This window comes from Lissotriton helveticus, chromosome 11, assembly GCF_964261635.1.
Source record: "Lissotriton helveticus chromosome 11, aLisHel1.1, whole genome shotgun sequence".
Lineage (NCBI taxonomy): Eukaryota > Metazoa > Chordata > Amphibia > Caudata > Salamandridae > Lissotriton > Lissotriton helveticus.
Window position 1 is genome coordinate 924922670 of NC_136072.1, and position 21419 is coordinate 924944088.

The 21419-nt window shown below is 43.7% G+C and overlaps 1 protein-coding gene across 6 annotated transcripts in view; it reads left to right on the forward strand.

Annotated features, from left to right (window-relative positions):
* The window catches only part of HORMAD2 (HORMA domain containing 2), a 644485-nt gene that overhangs the window by 67303 nt on the left and 555763 nt on the right, over window positions 1–21419 (forward strand). For all 6 annotated transcript variants that reach the window (XM_078667231.1, XM_078667236.1, XM_078667233.1 and 3 more), the window contains one exon: window positions 6560–6652. In XM_078667231.1, coding sequence (XP_078523357.1) covers window positions 6602–6652 — 51 coding nt within the window. In that variant the 5' untranslated portion in view covers window positions 6560–6601. The remainder of the gene's footprint in view (window positions 1–6559; window positions 6653–21419) is intronic.

Here is a 21419-nt window from a genome sequence, read left to right on the forward strand (position 1 = left end):
AATGTCCCGCAGCGTCCAATATCCGCAGGATCCGGAAGCTCATACGGCTCAGTTTGTAGAAAAGTTAAAAGCAAGAATCCATTTGAATATGGACAACGTAAAACTGCGGCGCAGCATTTCTCGATAGCAAGTACTTACTGTGTTGTGTCCCTTGTGGAATATCAGGGTCAGAGCCAGCCTTCTCCAGGTCCCAGGCTAGATGCAATGCAGCATAGAGATCCTGGGCATTAGGCTGTTTCCATTGCAGTGCCTCCCTGGCCACGGACTTTCTTTTGTTCTGCCTGGTGCCACACTACCTTCTTCCTGGCTTAGTGCGGCTACGGAGCATGGCCAGCGTCCCGATTGGTGCAAAGGGTGAATTTCGGTCTGCTGAACAGGATAAGTTGATATGTAACCTCTTCTGGAAGCTGTGTCCATGACTGGGGTTTCTGCATACAGAGTGAGAGTTCAGGCTGAAGAGATGTTTACTGTAATTATGGCGGCTGCGTCTTTCGCCAGGCTTTGCTTAACTTTTATTCTTGTTTCTCTCTCTCCACAGTGCTTGTATCCGTGTCCCACCTTTCTGTTCCTTGCATGTTCTCCTTTTCTGCTCTACCGTCCCCTGACTCAACCCTCTCTTCACCACTCACTTCAACTAATCCTTTTTTCCCCGCTATCAGTGAAAGTCATGTACTGTATGGCAGGCAGCCTTCGTAGCACCCTCACACAAGCTCCATGGTATGGACAGCGCCTTGCGGTAATGACAGCTGCACTCTCGGCGCTGCACAAAACGTCACTACCACAGTCTGCAGTGGAAGTCACAACACTCACTAGACAGTGCCTAGAGGCAGTAACCAAGTACAGTGGCAGCTACTCAGTCACAGTGTGCACTACCAACTTACAGATGCACTGTAGCCATCAAGTAGACCACTAGTCACCAAGCACTGCGCTGCTGCTGGCTTCGAGGCACCAAGGCGTGTGCACATGATGTCACTCAGTCACACTCTTCCTCCCATTCTCTGCTCAGTTTTCTTCTCTTCATCTCCATTTCAGTCTCTTCTCTCTCTATTCCTACTGGCTCTTGTGGCCCTCCTCGGGTACGTGTGTTTTCTCGTTTGTTTTTTAGGCCTCGCCTGGCGTTAGCAGCGCGCATGCGCTGTCTCGCCTTGGCGAAGGCCTTTTGGAATTGATACGATTCCAACGCGGGCACGCGGGGAGACAGAAGATGTACACGCGAAGATTGGATGCTGTACTGGCGGCGTGACACTCTGGGGTTTCTTTTTCTCGCTGCCAGTAAAGCCAGTCCCCGTGTGCACATCTTCTGTCCGCCCTGTAAAGAGCCGTTCAAGTCCCATGACGGGCTGCAAAAGGCAGCCATGTGTTTGTTTATTTTTGCATCGTGCTTTCACCTAAAGTGAAAGCGCGATGCAATTATATACAAGCGGCTGCCTTTGCGCAATGCCGAGAGCTTGTTTGCGTGTGGGAGGTGGGTGCCGGGTTGGTTTTGTAAGCATTAAATAGAAGAAGGCGCTTGGCAGCCAGAGAGAGGCAGGTGGAGTGGCGAGAGAAGCGGGAGGTAAGCCACAGCTTTCACGCTGTCCTTCTGTACCCTCTTGGTACTGTCCGGGCCGAGAGCAAAGTTTTATGTACTCAAGGCTTTGTGTGGCACACACTCCACCACGAGATTTATGAGGCAGCGTGTACTGGCACGATGTCACCTGGCTCAGGGGTAAAATGTGGGAGGCCTCTTGGGTGACTTTTTTAAGCCCGTAGCCCAGGTGTGGTGCTTTCAAATTACAGTGGGTTCTGAAAGGGAAAACCCAGAATTCGCGAAAGGTTGCCACCTGTATCCACAGTGTCAGGCAATCATGTTTCCAGGACTCGGATTTTGAGGTCACTGCATTCTGGGAAATGTAGTCTTGTTTGACATCAGTTCAACTAGCCCACCTGTTACCTATGCTTTGCAAGGGTAAAGTTCACGACCGGAAACGTGTGTTTACCACAGGGAGCAAGGTGGCAAACCTCCGACATGCTGCCTTAGAACTATATGGCTGGACCACTGGAATTATGTGGCAATGGGGGCCCAAATGACGGGGTTGACTGACCTATGCAGAAATAAAAGATAAATTATGCGGTGGGATGCAGCGCATTGTGTGGCAATATAATTTCAATTTTTTGTCATTTTGACACAGATTAAAGCTGTCTGAGCGAAGGTTTCACTACATCAACATTTCTACAAGAAAAGGGTTACTAACTGGGGCAACTCTTTTCCGATGAGTTCAGCATCTGTAAAGGGGGTTAATTTGTTTCTTTCTATCCGCGCCAGCCCTTTTGGCTTCTTCCTTCTGACAAAAAATGGCCCCCTAGTTAGCAAAAGTTAACACCTTAATATAGAGGGAAAGGCTGTTAAAAAGGGTGCAAGTTAGCTTTTTTGCAAAGGGCATTTGTGTGTGTGTGGTGTGTGTGTTTGTGTTTTTTTATTTTTTTAAATGTTTTTAATTCAGTTTCAGCTAGAAACGTTTTATTAAATCTGCAAATTACGTAATAGCAGATTATTTTTTAAATCTATAACTATGCTGAAAACACTACGACTGCAGGATTGCACAGTCCAGTGACCCTGGTTACAGATAAACCTAAGCATGAGTAGCAAGTACACCCACCCTGCACCCAGAGGTGGCCCGCTGTGGCAAGCACAGACCACCCTGCAGCCAGAGGTGTCCCGTTGTATGAAGAACACACACCACCCTGCACCCAGAGGTGTCCCATTGTATGCAGTACACACACCACCCTACACCCAGAGGTGTCCTGTTGTATGAAGCACACCCACACCACCCTTGCACCCAGAGGTATCCCGCTGTGGAAAGCACACACCACCCTGCACCAAGAAGTGTTCCGCTGTATGCAGCACACACACCACCTTGCACCCAGAGGTGTCCCGTTGTATGAAGCACACACACACACCACCCTTGCACCCAGAGGTATCCGGCTGTCACACAGTATGTAGGAATTGTTCCTAGCTTGTATTTTTTTCCACCTGTACTTACGACTACTTACAATCGCAGACTTTTAATGGCTAGGGTTGTCTGATCATGCCATCTGTGCTTTCTTTTATAAATCATGGTTATTTGGCTATTAGATGTGTTGGTGGAATTCGAATGTACCTTGAGCAAAACTCCCAGAATGTACAGATTTGTTATATGAACACCAGGAGCAGGAAACAAGGTGTTCTTTGGACAACTGTAATAACAAGGGCAGTAGTGGACGCAGTGAAGGGGGAGGGGTGGATTAGAAAGTTCAGTTTGGAAAGAACACATTCTTCTAATGAATTACTTGCTCTGGACAGGGAAGACCTTGAGGTCTGTACATGCATTTTATTTCTCTCTCTTCCTGTGTCTGACATTTTGGGTTGCCCCACCTCAGCCGTGATTGGTTAACTCAGACTAAATGTTTGGCTGTAGATTCGAGATATTTCCGTCTTGTATTCCAAATTATAAACAAAAGATTACAAGTAGTCCTAGAATATAAAGACATGAGAAGCAACTCGCACCTGCCACGAAACAAACTCAAGCTTTGTTATCGTAGGAGGTATTTATTTTTACAAAGGGAAGTTTTGCAACCCGGAGATTGCAGGGCCGGACTGGGGAATCGAAGCAGCCCTGGGGGAAAATGCTAAATCCAACCTGGCTCACTTCATCTCCTCGCTCAATCTCTTTCGATCCATTCTTTTTCTCTCCTCTCCATCCCTCTGTGGTCGGGTTCTCACTCCCCTCTCTGGAGCTTCCAGGGTCTCCGGCCCGCTGGGGAAGTGCCCAGTGGATTAAAAGCCCCTCCGTCCCTGGCTGATTGCACCACGTGCTGCGAGGGCTTCCATCTTCCATCTTCCAAAGGTTCTGCAGCACTTGTGGGTTGTTGGTTGTCCCTGAGGGTGGTTTGCTTGTTTCCCTTTGCATTCTGGGACTCGTAGTGCTCTGTTTTTATATTGATGAAAAGCAATAACTGAGTGTCACAAAATTGAGTAATGCAACAGGAGATTGTGGGGTGCTCCTCCCTGACAAGGGATCGAATCGAGACCTCGAATAGTGTCTGTGACTTAAGCAGGGCCATTATGTGGCAGGAAAGGGCCAAAATTATGCTGCAGGGTTGAGCATATGTGGCAAGAAAAGGCAAATTGTGCAGCATAATGCAGCACATTTTGTAATAGTATTTCTTTATTTCGTCATTTTTTTAAACTTGGTAAGACTGTCTGGACATTGTTTGTACCAGCATAACCTCTAAATTTAGCAATAAGCCATGGAAAGGTGTGGATTCCAGCTGTTCAAAGGGCCTTCCACTCCACAGCAACACAAACACATTTAAGCAAATGACTACACACGGTAATGATGGGTATACCGTCGCACTTCAAACAAAGTCGGACAGAGGAAACGGGCGTTCAGAGGATGCCGTTACGACGACCGGACGACTATTTGGGTCTTATCATGGTACCCATTTAAGATGTTTTCCCCATGCTTCCAGATTGACTTTACGGGAGGTCTTTAGAAACAAGTGTATAAAAGGAAATCACCTTGGAAGTATAGCTTCTGAGAACCTCTACTGTTGCATTTACGATTAATCTGCGACATCATATTTATCTGCAGTATACTCTGTTACACAAACTATTTCAAAAAGTCCACTCTATCGGCTTTTACTTGATTCCAGCTGACCTTGCTATCAAATTTGTATCGCTCCATATAGCCTTTCCGACTGTAATACTTATTCCGGGTTCGACAATTTACGAGTACAAACACATCTTAGTAACTTTTGATCCGTTTGAGCTAGAAACTATTTTTTTTGTTGATAAAATCTGTTAATTATGAGGCAGATGATGGATTATGTGGCAGTTGCGGCATATCTATAATCCCCCCCTCTGAACAATTGCATATTTCCCGTGGCCCTGCTTATAAGAGGTCAAAAACAAAGGACATAGGAGGCGCTCAGTAGTAACTATGATGCGTTCCTCACAGGGCTGGACTGGAAACCGAAACCAGCTCTGGCAAACAGCTCGTCCGTCACCCACGGGTGGAGAGAGGGGTGTGCGGAGGAGCGGTTTGCTAAGACTAGTTTCTGCCGATTTTGTTACAGGGGGCTGGTACTGCCGGCCCCGGTAACAAAAAGCATTGAAAATGGAATAGGTCTCGCCTTTGATTAAGTTAAAGCCATTTGCTTTGCTAATGGTATTGCATTCTAGCTTTGAATTATTTGGTGTATATTGTGATAGGAGCATATATTTGCTCTCCCCTCGCCCCTTCTGCCTCATGCTACTGTAATCCTCACTGTAGAAAATTAATACACATTCTTCTATTCATTCACCTCCCAAATCTGAAACACTGCTCTTTTCCTACTAAAGCTATGCTTTAAACTAGTACACAGCTAACAAAACAATTCTAACTACATACAACTACAACATATCACAAATATACACTAAATAATGCAAAACTAGAATACAATACCATTAGCACAGCAAATGGCTTTAACTTAATTAAAGGCGAGACCCATTGCATTTCCAATGCTTGTTTTCTTTCTCACCACAATGTTTGTATCCGTGTCCCACCTTTCTGCTCATTCCTTGTTCTCCCTTTTCTGTTCTACCATCTCCTCACCTAACCCTTTCTTCACCCCTAACCCTCTCTTCGCCCCCTCACCCCACCTAACTCTCTCTTCATGTTATCTCCCCATCTTCCTTTCACATACGTCTGCCCTCCTCCTCCGTCCCCAAGCTGAAGACAGTAAACGGGGGGGGGATCCTAACTCCTCACCAGGCAGAGGTCTGTAAATAACTAGCACAACAGTAGCCCCCACACACGGCCTCCTGGCAACGCTAAACACTTATAATGTCCCAAAGGCCACTGCACTCCAACCAAAACGAATAGGTAAAAGACATTGTCATTTACAAAGCCAATAGCTCTAACAAATGTGAGACCTTTTGCATTGCAAATGCTTGTTACTTTTGCAATGGTTTTAGTTAACCGTGCAAACAAATAAACTTACTAGTAGTGTGTGTATGAGAGAAGACCCCCACCAAAATGGAGAAAAGTGCAGTTGTCTTTGTTTGTGGTATAGGTGTTCGTGTTCTATGCATTTAAAATGATTGCCACCTCTTTTATCTGTAACTATGTTTAAATCATTATTCAGCCAACATGTATTCTCTTTTTTTATATGAATATACTGCTTTCGTGGGAGACAAATGTATGACTCCTTGAAACCGAAGCTACATTTAAAAAAAAAAAAACTTAACTCCAGGAAGCAATGTGTTGGGAACCTTTAATGCAGTTGCCCAGTGCTGCTAGTTGCATTAACTGTTGAGCAAAAGAAGCAAAACTATTTTAATTATATAGGCTTTTTGAGATAGTTCTTCCCTATTGTATACCTTTTCTTTATAATAAGATCACAACCCTTTCCTCTGTTTCTGTGTATAAGATTGTACTCTTGTATAAGATTGTACTCTTGAGTTTGCCTCAGTACCTCCCAATTTGATTGGAAAAGGTGGCAATCCAGAAAATGTATTTTACAGCAAATCAGTCTATCCTCCTGTTTCTCATTTCAGGTCAAAGCAGTGTTGAAAAGCTTGCTTGGTTATTAAATAAAAATGGCCACTGCTCAGCTCCTCCACCCGGTGAAAAAACAGAAATCCAGCAAGGTAACTTCAATATTTAATGGTTTATGGGTTTGGTTATAAAGTGCAACATACACAACAAGCAGAGATTCTTGGCACTGGATATCAAAAATCTAAAGACCTGGTAAAGGAAAACATGTTTTACATGGAAATAAAAGGTTTTCAGGGTTTTCCTAGATTTCAACAGGGGCGAGAGGAGACCGAGCTCTAGTGGGAAAGAGTTCCATAGCAACACAATAAAGTGAAAGGTTCCTGCGCCCCTCTTAGAGTATCTAGTGCATGGAACTTCCAAAGTAGCTCTGTTCACTGATCTGAGACTCCAGACACAAGTGAATTTCTTTAATTTTCTTATGAGGAATGTAGAGCCAATTTCATGGAAATGTGATAGATCACACAGGCTGCTTTGACGCAAATCTGTTCCTCCATTGGAATCCAATATAACTCATGAAGATGGCCAGCTCAAAGGTTTCCAGATTGCGCACTGCTCTCACTGATGAATTTTGCATCTTTTGGAGACTAATGATAATGTTTTAAGGGTTTCAACAACTCTTCTCTAATCTTTTCCCATACTGAGAAATGTTGGAAATTTACTTCTGACAATGGCTGACGTAAACCTTCTTCCAGAGTTGTGAAAAAAGTGGTTGGAGGGAAAGTGAACTTGCAAACACTCGGATTTTCGCATGAGCAAATCTACACATGCGTATTTGCTCTCACTAAAATGCAATTCACAAATATTTTCTAGGAGTACTATTTCTTGTCCTACTTCTTTAAATTCTTAGGAATTCACAAAAGCTATATAGCTGCATTTAATGCAAGGACATATACCATGGGTACACTTTTGAGACTTTCTTCAATAATTAGGCCGGTAATCTGATGTGGTGTTGACCATGACCTTTTGTGTTTATTAAAATTCTGTCTCAGCTGGCTTCACTGTGAGTGACGGCATTCTGCTGTCACAAGGAGAATATCGGCACACAAAGTACTTTTGTTCAGTGCCAGTAACTACTGTCGCAGTGTGTGCTTTTTGAAACCAAAAACAATTTTTGCTTTTGCCAGTGTTTTTTATAATGGCGAGGGCCCGGCAGCTCCCACACCAATAGGTTTTACGAAAACCATGCCAAAACAATCCACACATTGACAAAGCTAAAAAGCTGACCACCAATTTCAGAACTACTGGCTTTGCCAGTGCTTTTTTATTTTTGTTTCCCATAATCCTATTGAAACTGGTTACACTGATTTTCCATTATGAATATTTTCGGGAAATACTAGCATGCATCAACACATGTTACTAAATGATGCTGCAAAGAAATGGTACCTGAAACTTTACAGTAGTTTAGCTAAATGTTGTTTTCCTGCTTTCATGTTTTAATGAACATTTTATATTGAAAGGAATCAATCTTTCTTTCAAGCTTCTGCAAATATTTGCATCAAATCAGAGAGCATTCTGGGAGCATTATACATAGCCTCATATTGTTAACTTTGAAAACGTGTGCATACATTTTTAACTGGAACCACTGTCAGTAGCGCAGTCAGAGCTTACAACATTTACTTAGAGCGCTCACCCTAATAATAAAGGCTTTCAATTAATGAACCATTAATACAAGTTTGAACAGCATTAACATATGGACACAAATATTACCTTAACTGCAGACAGTGCCCTTCTCTGATCCATAAAGTGGTACTGCAAACTGTCCGCCAAAGGGTTTGTGCTGCAGGAGGTTGGGCCTACTTGTCCCAAGGACAAAATACACATGAAAACTTGTTGCCCGTGACCCCAAACAATATGTCCTGGTTGTCAGGCTATAGGAATTCCACAAACCTGAAGTAGAAACAAGAACTACTTTCCGGTCTGGACCTTTTGAACACAATTGTAAATGGTCAAATCCCAAATGCACTACATAACACGACTTGTCCGCCCACAAACGAGGCCCAACCAAGATTGTAACTAACAACGTTACATCGGTAGGATCAATGGTATATCCCCCTAGCTGTGCATGCACACAAAATGGTAGAGTGAGGGGAGGGGAAAGTTTGAAATCAGTTATGCCTTGAGCTGCGGTGAGTGGCGGCAGACACCCTGGATCTGAAGCAGCCCCTCTAGCTACTGATGACTATCCCAGAGAATCTATGGAATATATACCCGATCGTTTGGTTCTCCTATCGACTGCCACCCCATATGTAATAGTCCTGGTTAATGCCCCCCCCTTATCTACTAATAGTATGGAGAACTGGATTTCATTAAGAAACAAGTCCCTAAGTTGGTTGGGCGTAAGATCAGGTATAACTGAACATCTATTTAACAACTTACAGATGGCAAGGAGAGCCAAATAGGTGGAGAAAGGCAAAAAAATACCTGAATGGTTGTTGTGTAGTTCTGTCTTTTAAAACGCCCCGGCTGGAGGAGACTATTTTGAGCACTACTGGGGCCACCAATGTCTCCACAAGCACTATTTCTTCCCGCCCTCTAGGTTACTTCTATCGCCCCGCAAATGTAATCAATGGTATTAGACCACAGAATAGACTTGATTGGAGACCAATGGCGAACTTAGACTATTTGGTACCAACTTATAATAGCTTCCATTGTCTGTCAAATCTGGATGGGCTGGATTGACTTAATGGGGAGGCTTGTATAGACAGCGAGGATTACACTATTATTATTATTATTATTATTATTAAGCGTTCTTATATAGCGCTCGATTACCCGTAGGCATCTCGTCGCTTGCCTTGGGAACCCATCCTGGTTTTTCCCTGTGAGATACCTGTACTGGGCATCCCCAAGGTGAAAGCCAGGCATCCCGCCGCGGGGGGGGGCCGTAGTGGAGATTAAGCAAGCTAATGCCCAGAGCTGCAGAGTGTGAACCTGTGACTCGAGTAGGCACTGAAACGAGAATTATCGAGTCCGTGGATATTTGGGCTCAAGACCCTGCCGCGTCGGGAATTGAACTGACCTCTGCTTCAGGGTCTGCCGCCTCTAACCAGTGAGCCACACTTCTCCACTATGATAATTTCCTTTACAATCATCATCATCAAAGCTTTATTCGATATACAGAATATCATAAAAGCACATAAAAATATAAAATCACAATTCATTAACAATACATTTTAAAAAGATTATAGTAAAAGACCTTTTGTATCACAATAAATAGGTTAAGAATATATTAAACTTTAGCAGCTTTGTGAAGATTTAAACATATAGAAGATTCAGCTAAAACTTAAATCATTTAGTAGCCTTCAGCCTAATCATCCAGGCCCAACTAAGAAATTTGGCCACCCCACACACTAAGGTTGTGCAAGCATCAGCCTTAAGTATTCTGAGTGCAGCGGAGTGGTCCCTGGTTCCAAGCAACAGACACACAGGTTTGAGCCATTTCTGTCTGGGTTTTGCGTAGGCTGGGCATACAAAAAAGACATGAGAGATATTTTCAATGACACCTTCACAGATTGGGCAGTCAGGAGAAGTTTGGTGCGGGGGCTTCCACTTACAGGTATGATCGCGAAGGGGGAGTGTTCCCAACCTAAACTGGATGAAAAGGGATCTATCTCTTGGTTTCTTAATAAAATCTAAGTAAGACTCCAACCGAGGCTTTAATTTATGCTGTCGAAATGCCTCAGTCAGCCTACCTAGATTTGGGTCCCTCTGCTCTTGATCGTCAACCCACGTCCAATAGGCTCGCTTGATTTCAGCCTTTGATAATAATACCCCAGGCTCCCAATCAGTTGGCAAGCCCGTTACAAGCAGAAGCTTCTTTATATTTCTAATTCAACTGATTTTGTGGGCTCCATGAAGGTTCATGACTTCTCTTAAACCATCTACATACCTTGAGAGCTCTGGGGTCCGCCATAGCCGAGCCCAATATAAAAGGGGGCGTAGAGTGACTAGATCCTTAATAGAGCGGCGACCCAGATCACTCAAGAGTGGTTTGGTGGGAGTACCCCTCGGGAGTGAAACCAGTTCCCTAAAGAACTTGTTCTCTGCAGTGACTAAAGCATCAACACAGTCAAAGCCCCAAAGCTCTGCGCCGTAAAGGGCGCACCCTACAGCTTTTGCAGCGTAGATGTCCAAAGCAGGAGCAATGGGCTTGGAGGTGGATGCACGGTGTTCTCTCCCTAATACTCCAACTACCCTTTTGTGGCTTAATGCCATTTTATCAATATGTGGCTGCCATTTCAATTTGTCCGAAATTCTAACTCCCAAGTAGTCGAATTCTTGTACACGTTCCAATGGCACCCCATCCAGGGAAAGGGTGGATCTGGACGACCAACTCGGGTTAAAATAGAGGAGCTTAGTTTTCGAGGTATTTATAACAAGACCCCTGAGCTTACAAAACAGACAAAAGCGATCCAGCAGCTTCTGCAATCCTGCGGGAGTTTTTGATACCAACAACGTATCGTCCGCAAAGAGAAGTGCGGGGACTTTATCACCCACCAAAACCAGGGCATCAGCGTTAATTTCCAGCAAAAAAGAGACTACGCCATTCACAAATAGCGTGAAAAGTGTTGGGGCTAGTACGCAGCCCTGGCTTACCCCTCGGTTAACAGGGATTTTATCTGTTTTTTGCTCCTGTGATCCCCATCTAATACGGGCGTAGGTACCATCATGCATGCGTGCCAGGAGATTCAAAATGGGTAAGGTAATCCCCATCTCCTCCAGGATCAGCCATAGGCGGTCTCGGGGGACCAGGTCAAAGGCGGTCTTTAAGTCAATGAATGCCAAATAAAGACCGCCTTTGCCAATGGTAACCACCTTCTAATGTAAAAGTACCAGCCTAAATGCCTGATCTATCGTGCTTGTGCAGGCCCTAAAGCCCGCCTGGAAGGATGAGATGATGTTGTTCTCATCAGCCCAGGAAAGAATCCTCTCCAAGAGTACCCTGCCAACCAATTTCTGCCCCGCGTCTATAAGACTGATTGGGCGATAGTTGGCAGGGTCCTCCCTGTGGCCCTTCTTGTATATGGGGATAACTTCGGCCGCCTTCCATGAGTTCGGGACAGGTGAGCCTTCCAACATTGCATTCGTAAAGCTTACAAAGTAAGAGGCCCAGCCTTCAAGATTGGCTTTAAAAAGGTCGCCCGGTACACCATCCTGCCCTGGGGCTTTAGCAGGTACAATCTTAGCTATTGCAGCCAGCACTTCTTTCTTATCAACTCTAATGAGGGGAGCCTGTCCAGAACCAGTAGCCAGGGCACCGCTCAAATGCCCTGGGGCTCCGGGCGGTTCAACACCCCCATAGAGTTTACTAAAGTGCTCAAACCATTCGCTATCTGTAATATGGTTGGGGGTTTGGTCCGGGTCGCAACCGTTCGATCTTCTGACTAGGGCCCAAAACAACTCACCATTCTTGGTTTTACTTGCAGCTCTGAGGCTTTCCCAGTGAGATTCTTCCCACTCCCTTTTAGCTGTTGTTATGGCTTGTCTATAGTGCAATCTGGCCAACCGAACAGCAACTGGATTGCTGTATTTAATAGCAAGAATCCAGTTATTTTTCATCATTCTACAGTTACTATCAAACCATTTCTGCGCTGGCTTGACAGTTATCGGGCTCTTTTTACCTGGGACTACGAACAGTTTGCCAATCTGGTCTATAGTATCAGTATAAATAGTTACTGCCTCCGCAGGCCCAGCCACACCATTACATACTGCAGAAAGCCTTAAGGACTGCTCACTAAGGATTCCATCCAGTGCACTTAATCTCGTTTCGTCCATGCTAAACTTGGGCCACTTGAGGAATCTATTGCAATTAGATGGTACAACTCTCTTAGTTATTAACCACGGACTATTTGATGGGGTATGCTCCTTTCTCTGCCACAGGTCCACCAATGTAAGGGACAGGGGGTTATGGTCGCTCTCCACTGACGGTATAATGACCATATCCACCACTGACTTCCATGCTCTCCTGTCCACCATTATATAATCAATTCTACTTTCGCACGATACTCTGTTATATGTATTTGCCCCCTGAGCATCGGAGATGGTGCGACCATTTACAGCTCTTTGTCCTGTTTCAATCATTAGGGCATTCAATTGGATGACAACTGGGGACCATCTCCTCACAGGCGTGAGCAAGAGGGGCGGAATGCCCCATCGGGCATCATCCTCATGCACTCCAAGAATGTCGTCTGCTGCCAAAGGCTCAAACGAACAATTAAGGTCCCCAGCAACCAGAACTAAGGAATCAGGAGAACACAATTTAAGCAAATCAGATAAGGTAGCAATAGTGGAAGATTTGCCCCCCCCCCTTGGGTGCCTCTAGCATATACATTAAAGAATTCCCAAGTGGGAATAACTTTCATACCCCTAATGGAAAGTCTCATAACATCCAAAGATGAGCAAGTGTGATGAGTGATCTTAAGGTTAAGGTTAAGGTCAACCCTTACCCATGCCATAAGCCCTCCAGAAGGACGACCTCGCCCAACCGTAGTAGCAGGTACATAAAACCAAGAAAATCCCTGCTTGTATAAAGGTTTGAGACACCATGTCTCCTGAAACATACACATGTCATACCCATCTATGAAATTATTTCAATCCGGTAGTGAAAGCTTGTTTTGCAGACCTGCCACATTCCACGAGACAAGTTTAAGGTTATTAACATGAGCATTACCGGGAATATGGACACATGAGGTTTCACTTAAGTCCTGACTAGTAACAATATTAGCAATCCTCATAGGTTCCAGAGCTTAATTTGAAGACTCACTTAAGTCCTGACTAGTAACAATATTAGCAATCCTCATAGGTTCCGGAGCTAAATTTGAAGACTCAGGGCCCAAGGGCTGTGGTGACACAGAAGAGTGGGGAGAACAACTACCCAAAGTGAAAGAGGAACTGTTCAACACTCTTACTCCATCATCGAGTCAATCAACAGCCTCCAATCAATCAAAACGGTTATGGTTGGAGATAGGGTCCAAGTGAAGGGAGGGCATAAGCCATCCCCCCTGAGTTGGTCCCCTCCTATTCCGCTGCACTAGTGTCCAACCATCTATCTGTGAGGTAAAATGACCTGGGGGATAAAAATAAGTCAGTGGGAGAGAGTGAAGGGTCGCACCTGCTCTGGGGTATCTCCAATTACAGATATGTTCAACAATTCTAGGGTTGTTAAAATTGATCAAAATACAGTCGCCCCTTATATTTTTGGCCAAATGACCGACCCATGCTACCCTTCGGATCGTAAGTATTTTGCCAACAAGATGAGGGGGCAGTGGTTTGTTCGTGTTTAACCAATGTACAACCCTATTCCGCATTTTTGTGGGGGTTTCTACTTCGTGTTTGCCCAACTCTGGTACCCCGGCCAGGATTACCACAAGTGGACAAACTTCCGGGGGTAAATTTAAAGTATTTTTACCTATATTAGAATGGGCAATTGGGACCTCACCACCTATACTGTCTTGTGGTATATTATTCTTTTGTGATCTATTTAAGTTAGCAGATGCTATGTCCTTAATGGGAGGTGCAACTGGAGGAACAGATGAAACCCTATGGGCTAAGTTTGACACTATTACGTCCTTCTGGACGGCTGGAGCCGGAGCCTTTTTCCCACAGGTTTAAGCTAGTGACTTAGTAGCTGTGGGAGTAGTATCCCTTAAGGGGGGTTCTACAATTCCCTTGAAGTCGCGCTCAATCCTTTTTAAATGGAGCTCGATCTTACTCAATCTGTCCTCTAATGGAGCTAAAAGAACTCTAAGAGTCTTATAGATAGCATTTGACTCAACCTCCGTCACCACTTCTAGATCGCCTTGACTGGGCAAACCACCTGTTACCTGGTGGACCCTACAAGGCAGGGAAGGATCAGCTAAGCCCGGGGCAGGGTTTACAGAGGGCTGCTCCAGGGTAGTTTGAATTTCTTTCATGTTTTTTGGGGCTTTCTTTTTTCTCCCACCAATGTTATTTGCTAGGGATGTATGACGTTACAACGCATGCTTTTACATCGCATGCCTTTACAACGCGGTTTTTACATCGCATACCATTACAACGCATAGCGCTTTTGGGTGTTGGATAGTAAATAGTTTAATTTACTATTCCAACTCCAGTCCCCGTGGACACTAGGGAAGGTTATTGGATAGTAAATTAACCTATTCCCTATCCTAGAGCGCCCCCCAGCGCAATGCGTTGTAAAGGTTTGCGTTGTAATGACCGCGTTGTAATGGTAGTGCGTTGTAAAAGTTTCGTTGTAAGTGAGGTTTCCCATTTGCTAGCCCTTGCTTGTTTTTTGGAATTGCCCCCGGGTCTCTGTTGTCTAGTATTGTGCACCTTAACTGCATTGGGCACAGGGGGCAACCTTTGGGGGGATAACACAATGATTCTGAGACCGTGGACTGACTATCAGGTGAAGCCTGTGAAGCCTGTGATAAGTCACAAGAGGGAAACTGTGGAATGGGGAGTTCTAAAATTGGTGAAGCACCTATACCACCATTAGCACTTAAGTTCACAGGTGATCGCACATTCGCAATATGTCCCATCGAAGACCTCCTTGCAATAGCCAGTTCCTGGGAAACACGTTGCTCCATTATTGTGATCCCCTCATCAACAACACAGTTCATCCTCGTTATGAACTGGTCCATGGCTCCCGTAAAATTGACAGTGTCCACTCTCCCCTTAGCCTCCTTAGGAGGCATTGCAGAAATCCCAGTAAACTACAATAATGTACATCAGCAGAGTACTCACAAGGGTAGGCCGTATGGTGGATAAAAGAAGGGTGGCCCGACCCGGCCTTGTCCCGGCTTAAACGGGCCCACCCTTGGCCCGGGCTTCGCGAGGCGGACCTCAGCGCCGATTTAAAGCGCCTCCGGGCGCTGGCGCGAGGTCAGAGATACGCGCCGCCGCTGAGGCTTCCGGGAGTTGTGGTCCCGGGGCGGCGGCACGATGCAAAAGAGGGATTGACTCTTGGCCGGTGGCGGCGTTTGTGTACCCGGTATGGCCTGGGTACAGGTAGGTGCTTTCTCTGTCTCCTTTACAGAACGCACTGACAAAGGAAACACCTCCCAGTCATTGAGAGAGGGAATTACGCTGACCCATGAAACAACGCCCTAACCAGCTAGTTGTAACACACCAGCAGCCTCGATTAACAGTGATAAACATAATTACACTCAAGTCAATTATCAACTACTTGGATTTACGTTTTGGAATGTGGCAGGTCTGTTGAGTAAAAGACATAGCTCAGAATGGCTAGAGTTTGTAGAGACATGGCTCACGGAGCCTACCCACATGAACGGGTAAGAACATACTTTACTTCCGCCATTCCGTCGAGGCATGGCAGATCAAAGGGGGGCTTATGAACTTATGTATCTAATGGTTTTCAATTCATCAATATCGCCATGGCGAAACACAACTCTTATTATCAATTAATAGTATGTGACTTGACAGGCCCTGCTAGGTTAGCAATAATACATTTTTATAATAATGCCACAACGAGAGAAATAATAGTTACACTGCAGAAACTGAATGATGATTTGGATCACATTATCACAGACAGCAGCAGGTGTATGATAATTTTATGGTGGGATGATTTTAAAACACACCCGTGCAATACATTGACAGGTAAAATATGTGGAATTGTAAACACAGAAGACTTTGTTCAATCTCCTTTTAACCATAGTTCTTAAGGGGAAAAGATCAACGAATTATTATTTAAATTTGGTATGACATTTGCTAACGAAATGTCTTCCCCTTACGCTCTACGTAAGAACACTTTCAATCTGAGAAATACCCATAGCATTATCGATCATGTTTTATTCTCTAATAGGTGTGCTGTCCATGTATATAATTTCCACACTCACTCGATTTCATTAAGTGATCCTTTTCCTTTGAGTTTACTGTTATCACCAGTACTATTCCTTAAGCAGGGGTGCAGTAAAACACTACAGGAAGAAGAAATTGAGTTAGCAAGTCTTAATAGTTAATCTCTGCGTTGGACACAGATTGATCCGGAGGGATTCCTCTGACAATTGATTGCCAGTAAAAGGGCAGTCTTTGAGACGTGTCTGAATGACACCACCACACCTAATAATATTATTAAGGCGCTCTTGTCTATTACACATGGTGTAAAGGAGAGCCTTTTTGTTGCCAGAGCGAAAGTAAAACAGGAAGTCAAAGGCTGGTATGATACGTCTAAAGGAGGTACTACATAAATCTCGTGGGTGCACCATTGAAGTTCGTTCCTGTAGAGCTGATTATAAGCAGGGCAGGCTGTGAAGCTAAGAAAATTACGGCTAAAGGATATGGCCAGGAAATCCCTACATGAAGCGAGTATCAGTAAGGACAACAGAGCCTTTTGGCGGGTAATTAACTCCTCACCACTGAGACTAGATGAGGTCCCTAGGATTGAGCTGGCTACATTGGAGGAAGAATGGATAAAGCATTTTGCTAGTATTTATTCTCTGCCTACTACAGTATTAGTATCAGAGCATGGATATAGTCATAACGAATCCATAGACTTCTCTCAAACTGCCTCCATTGCCCCTTTTAGCCTGGAGGAAGTTAATAATGCAATACAGGCATGCAAAGGCCAAAAAGCCCCAGGACCAGATGCAATCCCTGTATATTTATACAAAGATAACCTCCCTTTATGGGGGCCCCCACTTGACTTTAGTATTGAGGGCATGCTGTATAGATGGGTCCTTGCCATCATGGGGCGAATCAATTATGGAGGCCACCTAAACCCAGCATGATATAGGTTAATTTCCCTGCTCGATTCTTTAGTCAAGATAGCGGGTCGCAAAATCCTGAATAGACTGCAAGATTGGGCGGAATCACACAATATTATGTCAGATCTACAATACAGTTTCCGCCCTGGGATCGGGACAGTTGAGCAGAGTCTTAATTTAAACATGCTAATTGGAAAATATGTCAATATTAAAAAGGGGAACATCTATTTAGCGTTTGTCGATCTCTCTTCGGCCTTTGATTGTGTTATATACGCTAAATTTTTGCCGAAAATGAAAGACATGGGGGTGGAAGCACTGATTATCAGCTTTCTGAGGGACGTGTACTCTGGTTGTAAAACCCGGGATCAGATGCGGCACTAGGGTAGAATGCACCGAAGCCTTTAGGGTAGAGATGGGGGTGAGACAGGGATCCGTCCTGGCCCCTTTCCTGTTCTCAGTATATATAAACAGTGTAGGCGAGACACTTGTGGCATCCTCTTAAGATCTCCCACAAGTAGGAACGGGCCCTGTCCTGGCCCTCCTTTATGCTGATGATGCCATTTTTATGGCTAGTAAGCCACTGGCCCTTCAGACCTTGCTTTCAAATTTTGTTGAATATATGCTGGACCTCGGCCTTTTAGTTAATCATACAAAAACTTTTATTAAGAGATGTGGGAGGAACACCACGATATGCAGAGATATAAAAATAAACAGCACCAATATTGGCTTTACAAATACTTCCTATCTGGGGCTTTTGTTCGACAAAGATGTTTCATGGAACAAGGCTATTGCCAGTAGGAAGCTACAATTTAGCAAAGCTTGCATGGCTCTTAGAATTTTTGTAAGATGACTGGGTTCTAATCCACCCAAGGAGATGATGACGATTTACAACGCTAACTGTCTCAGTATACCACATTAAGGGGTGGGCGTGTGGGGGCACAAGAAAAGCTCAGACATGCAATTGGTAGAACTTGAGTTCCTTAGGTAGCTTCTTACTACCCCTAAACGCGTCTCAGTATATGTATGCCACGTCGAACTAGGAGCCCCATTTTTTACAGACCTAATAAAGCTGCAGCAAATGTTACTGTGGTATAAAGTTTTGACTTCAGAACACACAGTCCTACATAGAACTATAATCGGAGACTGTCTCATACTTATGTGGTGGCTGGCCTATGCCCAACGTTTTTTTTTTTTTGCGATATGGGCCACTCCGAATATTTTGAGAAGTCTGAAACATTAGATCTTATTAGTTGAAGTACTCTGTAAAATAAAGGCATGACACATCTGGAAAATCTCAGATTAATAACTGAAGTTCCTAAGTCTAATGTTTTAAAAAATCTACTGATTTTAATCATTTTTAATATGCAACCTTATCTTAAAGCTGTACTAAATGCAAGGCAGGGGTTTGTTTTGTCCCGCTTAAGACAGGACAAATTTAATCAATTAACCAGCTTTCCAAAAATGAGCGATTAGTCTATAAAATTGGTTAATTATCCGTAGGACCATGCAATGTCCCCGAACACTATGCATGTGGTTCTTTTTTGTAAACTTTATAGTCAACTGATATAACGTTACATCTTACCGATCTTACCGATCATTAGACCACTCCATTTTACACAATGTCTCCCTGCATATTTATATCTGCAATCATTGCCTACTTTAGAGATTTGTTGTGGAAGGTCATCCTTCCTATGTGCTGTTCTCAGTACCAGAAAGAATATCTCACCCGCCCCTCTATAGAATTGGACATAGTGATACAACCCCCTATGGATCTGGGTAATGTGTTTTACATCCCTAAACTAGTATTATATGTGCAATTCATTGTACCTTTTAGATCATTATAAATGAATTAGATTTAGGCACCTTAGGACCGGATAAGAAGGAGGGCCTGGCGGACCATAAAAGAGGTTTTGTTTTCCTTTCTTGCACTGGTTCTGTTTAAGTTAGGCCAACAGTGCTATGGAAATTTATGCCTATGTGCTTTTTTGTATTCAAACGTTAGACGAAATTGCTGAATTAATCTATACAAATAGAAACATACATTGTTTTTTATCTTTTCTATCCCTCAAAGAGCCGCACACTAACTTTTGGACTATTGATATACTGTGATATTTGCAATAGATTTTACATGTTTTTTTTAATACTGATCGACGTAGAATGGGTTTAATATTTATTGTAGCTATTGACTAACAAGGACATTGAATTACATATTGGGTCTTCTAAAAATATTTTGGTTGGACTTGTATGTAGGCCCATGTTGCCTGAACCTTTGATGCTATTTGGTAACCCTACTTTGTGTTTTTCACACTGGACCTTTGTGTATATTCTTATGTTTTATGCTTTGAATTGTATTTTGATGTTTGTTTGTACTGTGTGATGATTTTATGGATGTTTTATGCCTCCGAATAAAGTTATTAATGAATGATATTACCATGGTATTATTACCCTGGTGCCAGGAGCATTGCAGGAGTTGCAGTTATGTATTACCCTTGTAGAGGCTTTCAAAATTGACAAAGCCTTTTTTACATTATTGTTCGTAATCCTGCTCTGAGGTGATCACGGCTGGTAATCTTGCATAAAATGGTCACTAATATAATCTGTTCTCGTCTGTATGGCACTAATAACATTAGTCGCTTGGAATGAATTTCCCTGAACACAAGTAGCTCTTACTACTGAAAAAGTTGGAGTGCAGACCCCTTATTTAGTGCCAATTCAAGATTGTTACTGCTCTCTGTACCTTTCAGTGACACTCTGAACAACCGGAACATATGGTTGTGGGTCAGGTAACTGGTTATGTTGCACTGTAAAGCCCAAGAACGTATTTGCCAGCCAGAAGCCCTCCTTTTGCATTTTAGACTACTCTGATAAACATTTTTGGGTCCCTGGGGAGTGCTCCTTAATATTTGAATCTAGAGGCTCAGTGAACTAAAGGATCCACTCCATGCATATCTGTTTGACAATAAGTTCAAATCAAGCAGACCACTCAACCTTTGTTCCTTCTGATGTCAATATAATGAGTACTATTGAGTTGGGTAACAAACATCTGTTATCTATCAATAGCGCCAAGACTCACCAGGGGTGACCATGCACTCTACAAATAGGTCTGTTATGTTACTGGCTGAACCCAGTTATTTTTGCACTGAGCTAGAGCTGTGGTGTGGTCATATAAACCTGTCCACATTTGTTGCTGTTCTATTGTGGCCCTTTCAGGCCTTGACTGGGTTTCAGTCTGTGACTGAAAGGACCAAACTGTAACAGTAACACATGTTGTGATTGACTGACAAATAACTCCAAAGACCTTGAAGGATCTGAAGGTTGCAGAGCCTTCGATCTCATCACCACACTGGCTTCCTTTAAGGGAAGCACCTGAATAAATGTTGTTTAACGTTCCTTGTTTGCAGGACACCTTCCTCATAGCTTGTCCCCCAAAGGGTGCTAGGGTCTTCGAGTTTGTTTTATTCCTCCTCATTTTAAATGTCCTTATCAATTTTTTTAAAGAATAATACTGAATAGAAATTGAACTTTCTTGTGTGAGAATACTGTGCTGTACCCTATCTGGATCTCAACATCCACCACCTCCCAGAGTACGCATTGACTGTTCAACAAAGCTACGCTGAAGAATTGATTATTCAAAGGAAATCATGGCTACCAAGTTGGAGTAACATTGTATGTGATGCCCTTAGACAGTGAGGGAGTACCACAGATCTATATATTTACACAACAGAGGCTTAGGTTTCATCAATGAAGGGGAACCACTATTAGATATCGCAGGTGGCTTTATTATTAGACACAACAAGTTGTGGGTGATGCAACCTCTCCAGATATCTATGGATACCTGCACGAGCTACGAAAACACTAGAGGTTCCCCTTCACTGACAAAACCTAAGCATCTGTTGTGTTGATATGTAAACTGCAGGGAGAGTATGCTTAGGTTGATCTCTTCTCTCTTTCTATTTGTGAATTCACTTCAGTGCTAACCACTGGTAAGAACGAACTGGAAACCAAAGTCTCTCCGGGAAATACATTCAAATGCTGCCCCGCACTGTAGGAGGCCACCGCTAGAATGGGGCCATTGGGGCTTTCATTATTGGGTCATGGCAACCAGTCCTGCCATTTAAGCAGCCACAAGTCTGCAGCTTAAAGAGAAAATACCAGA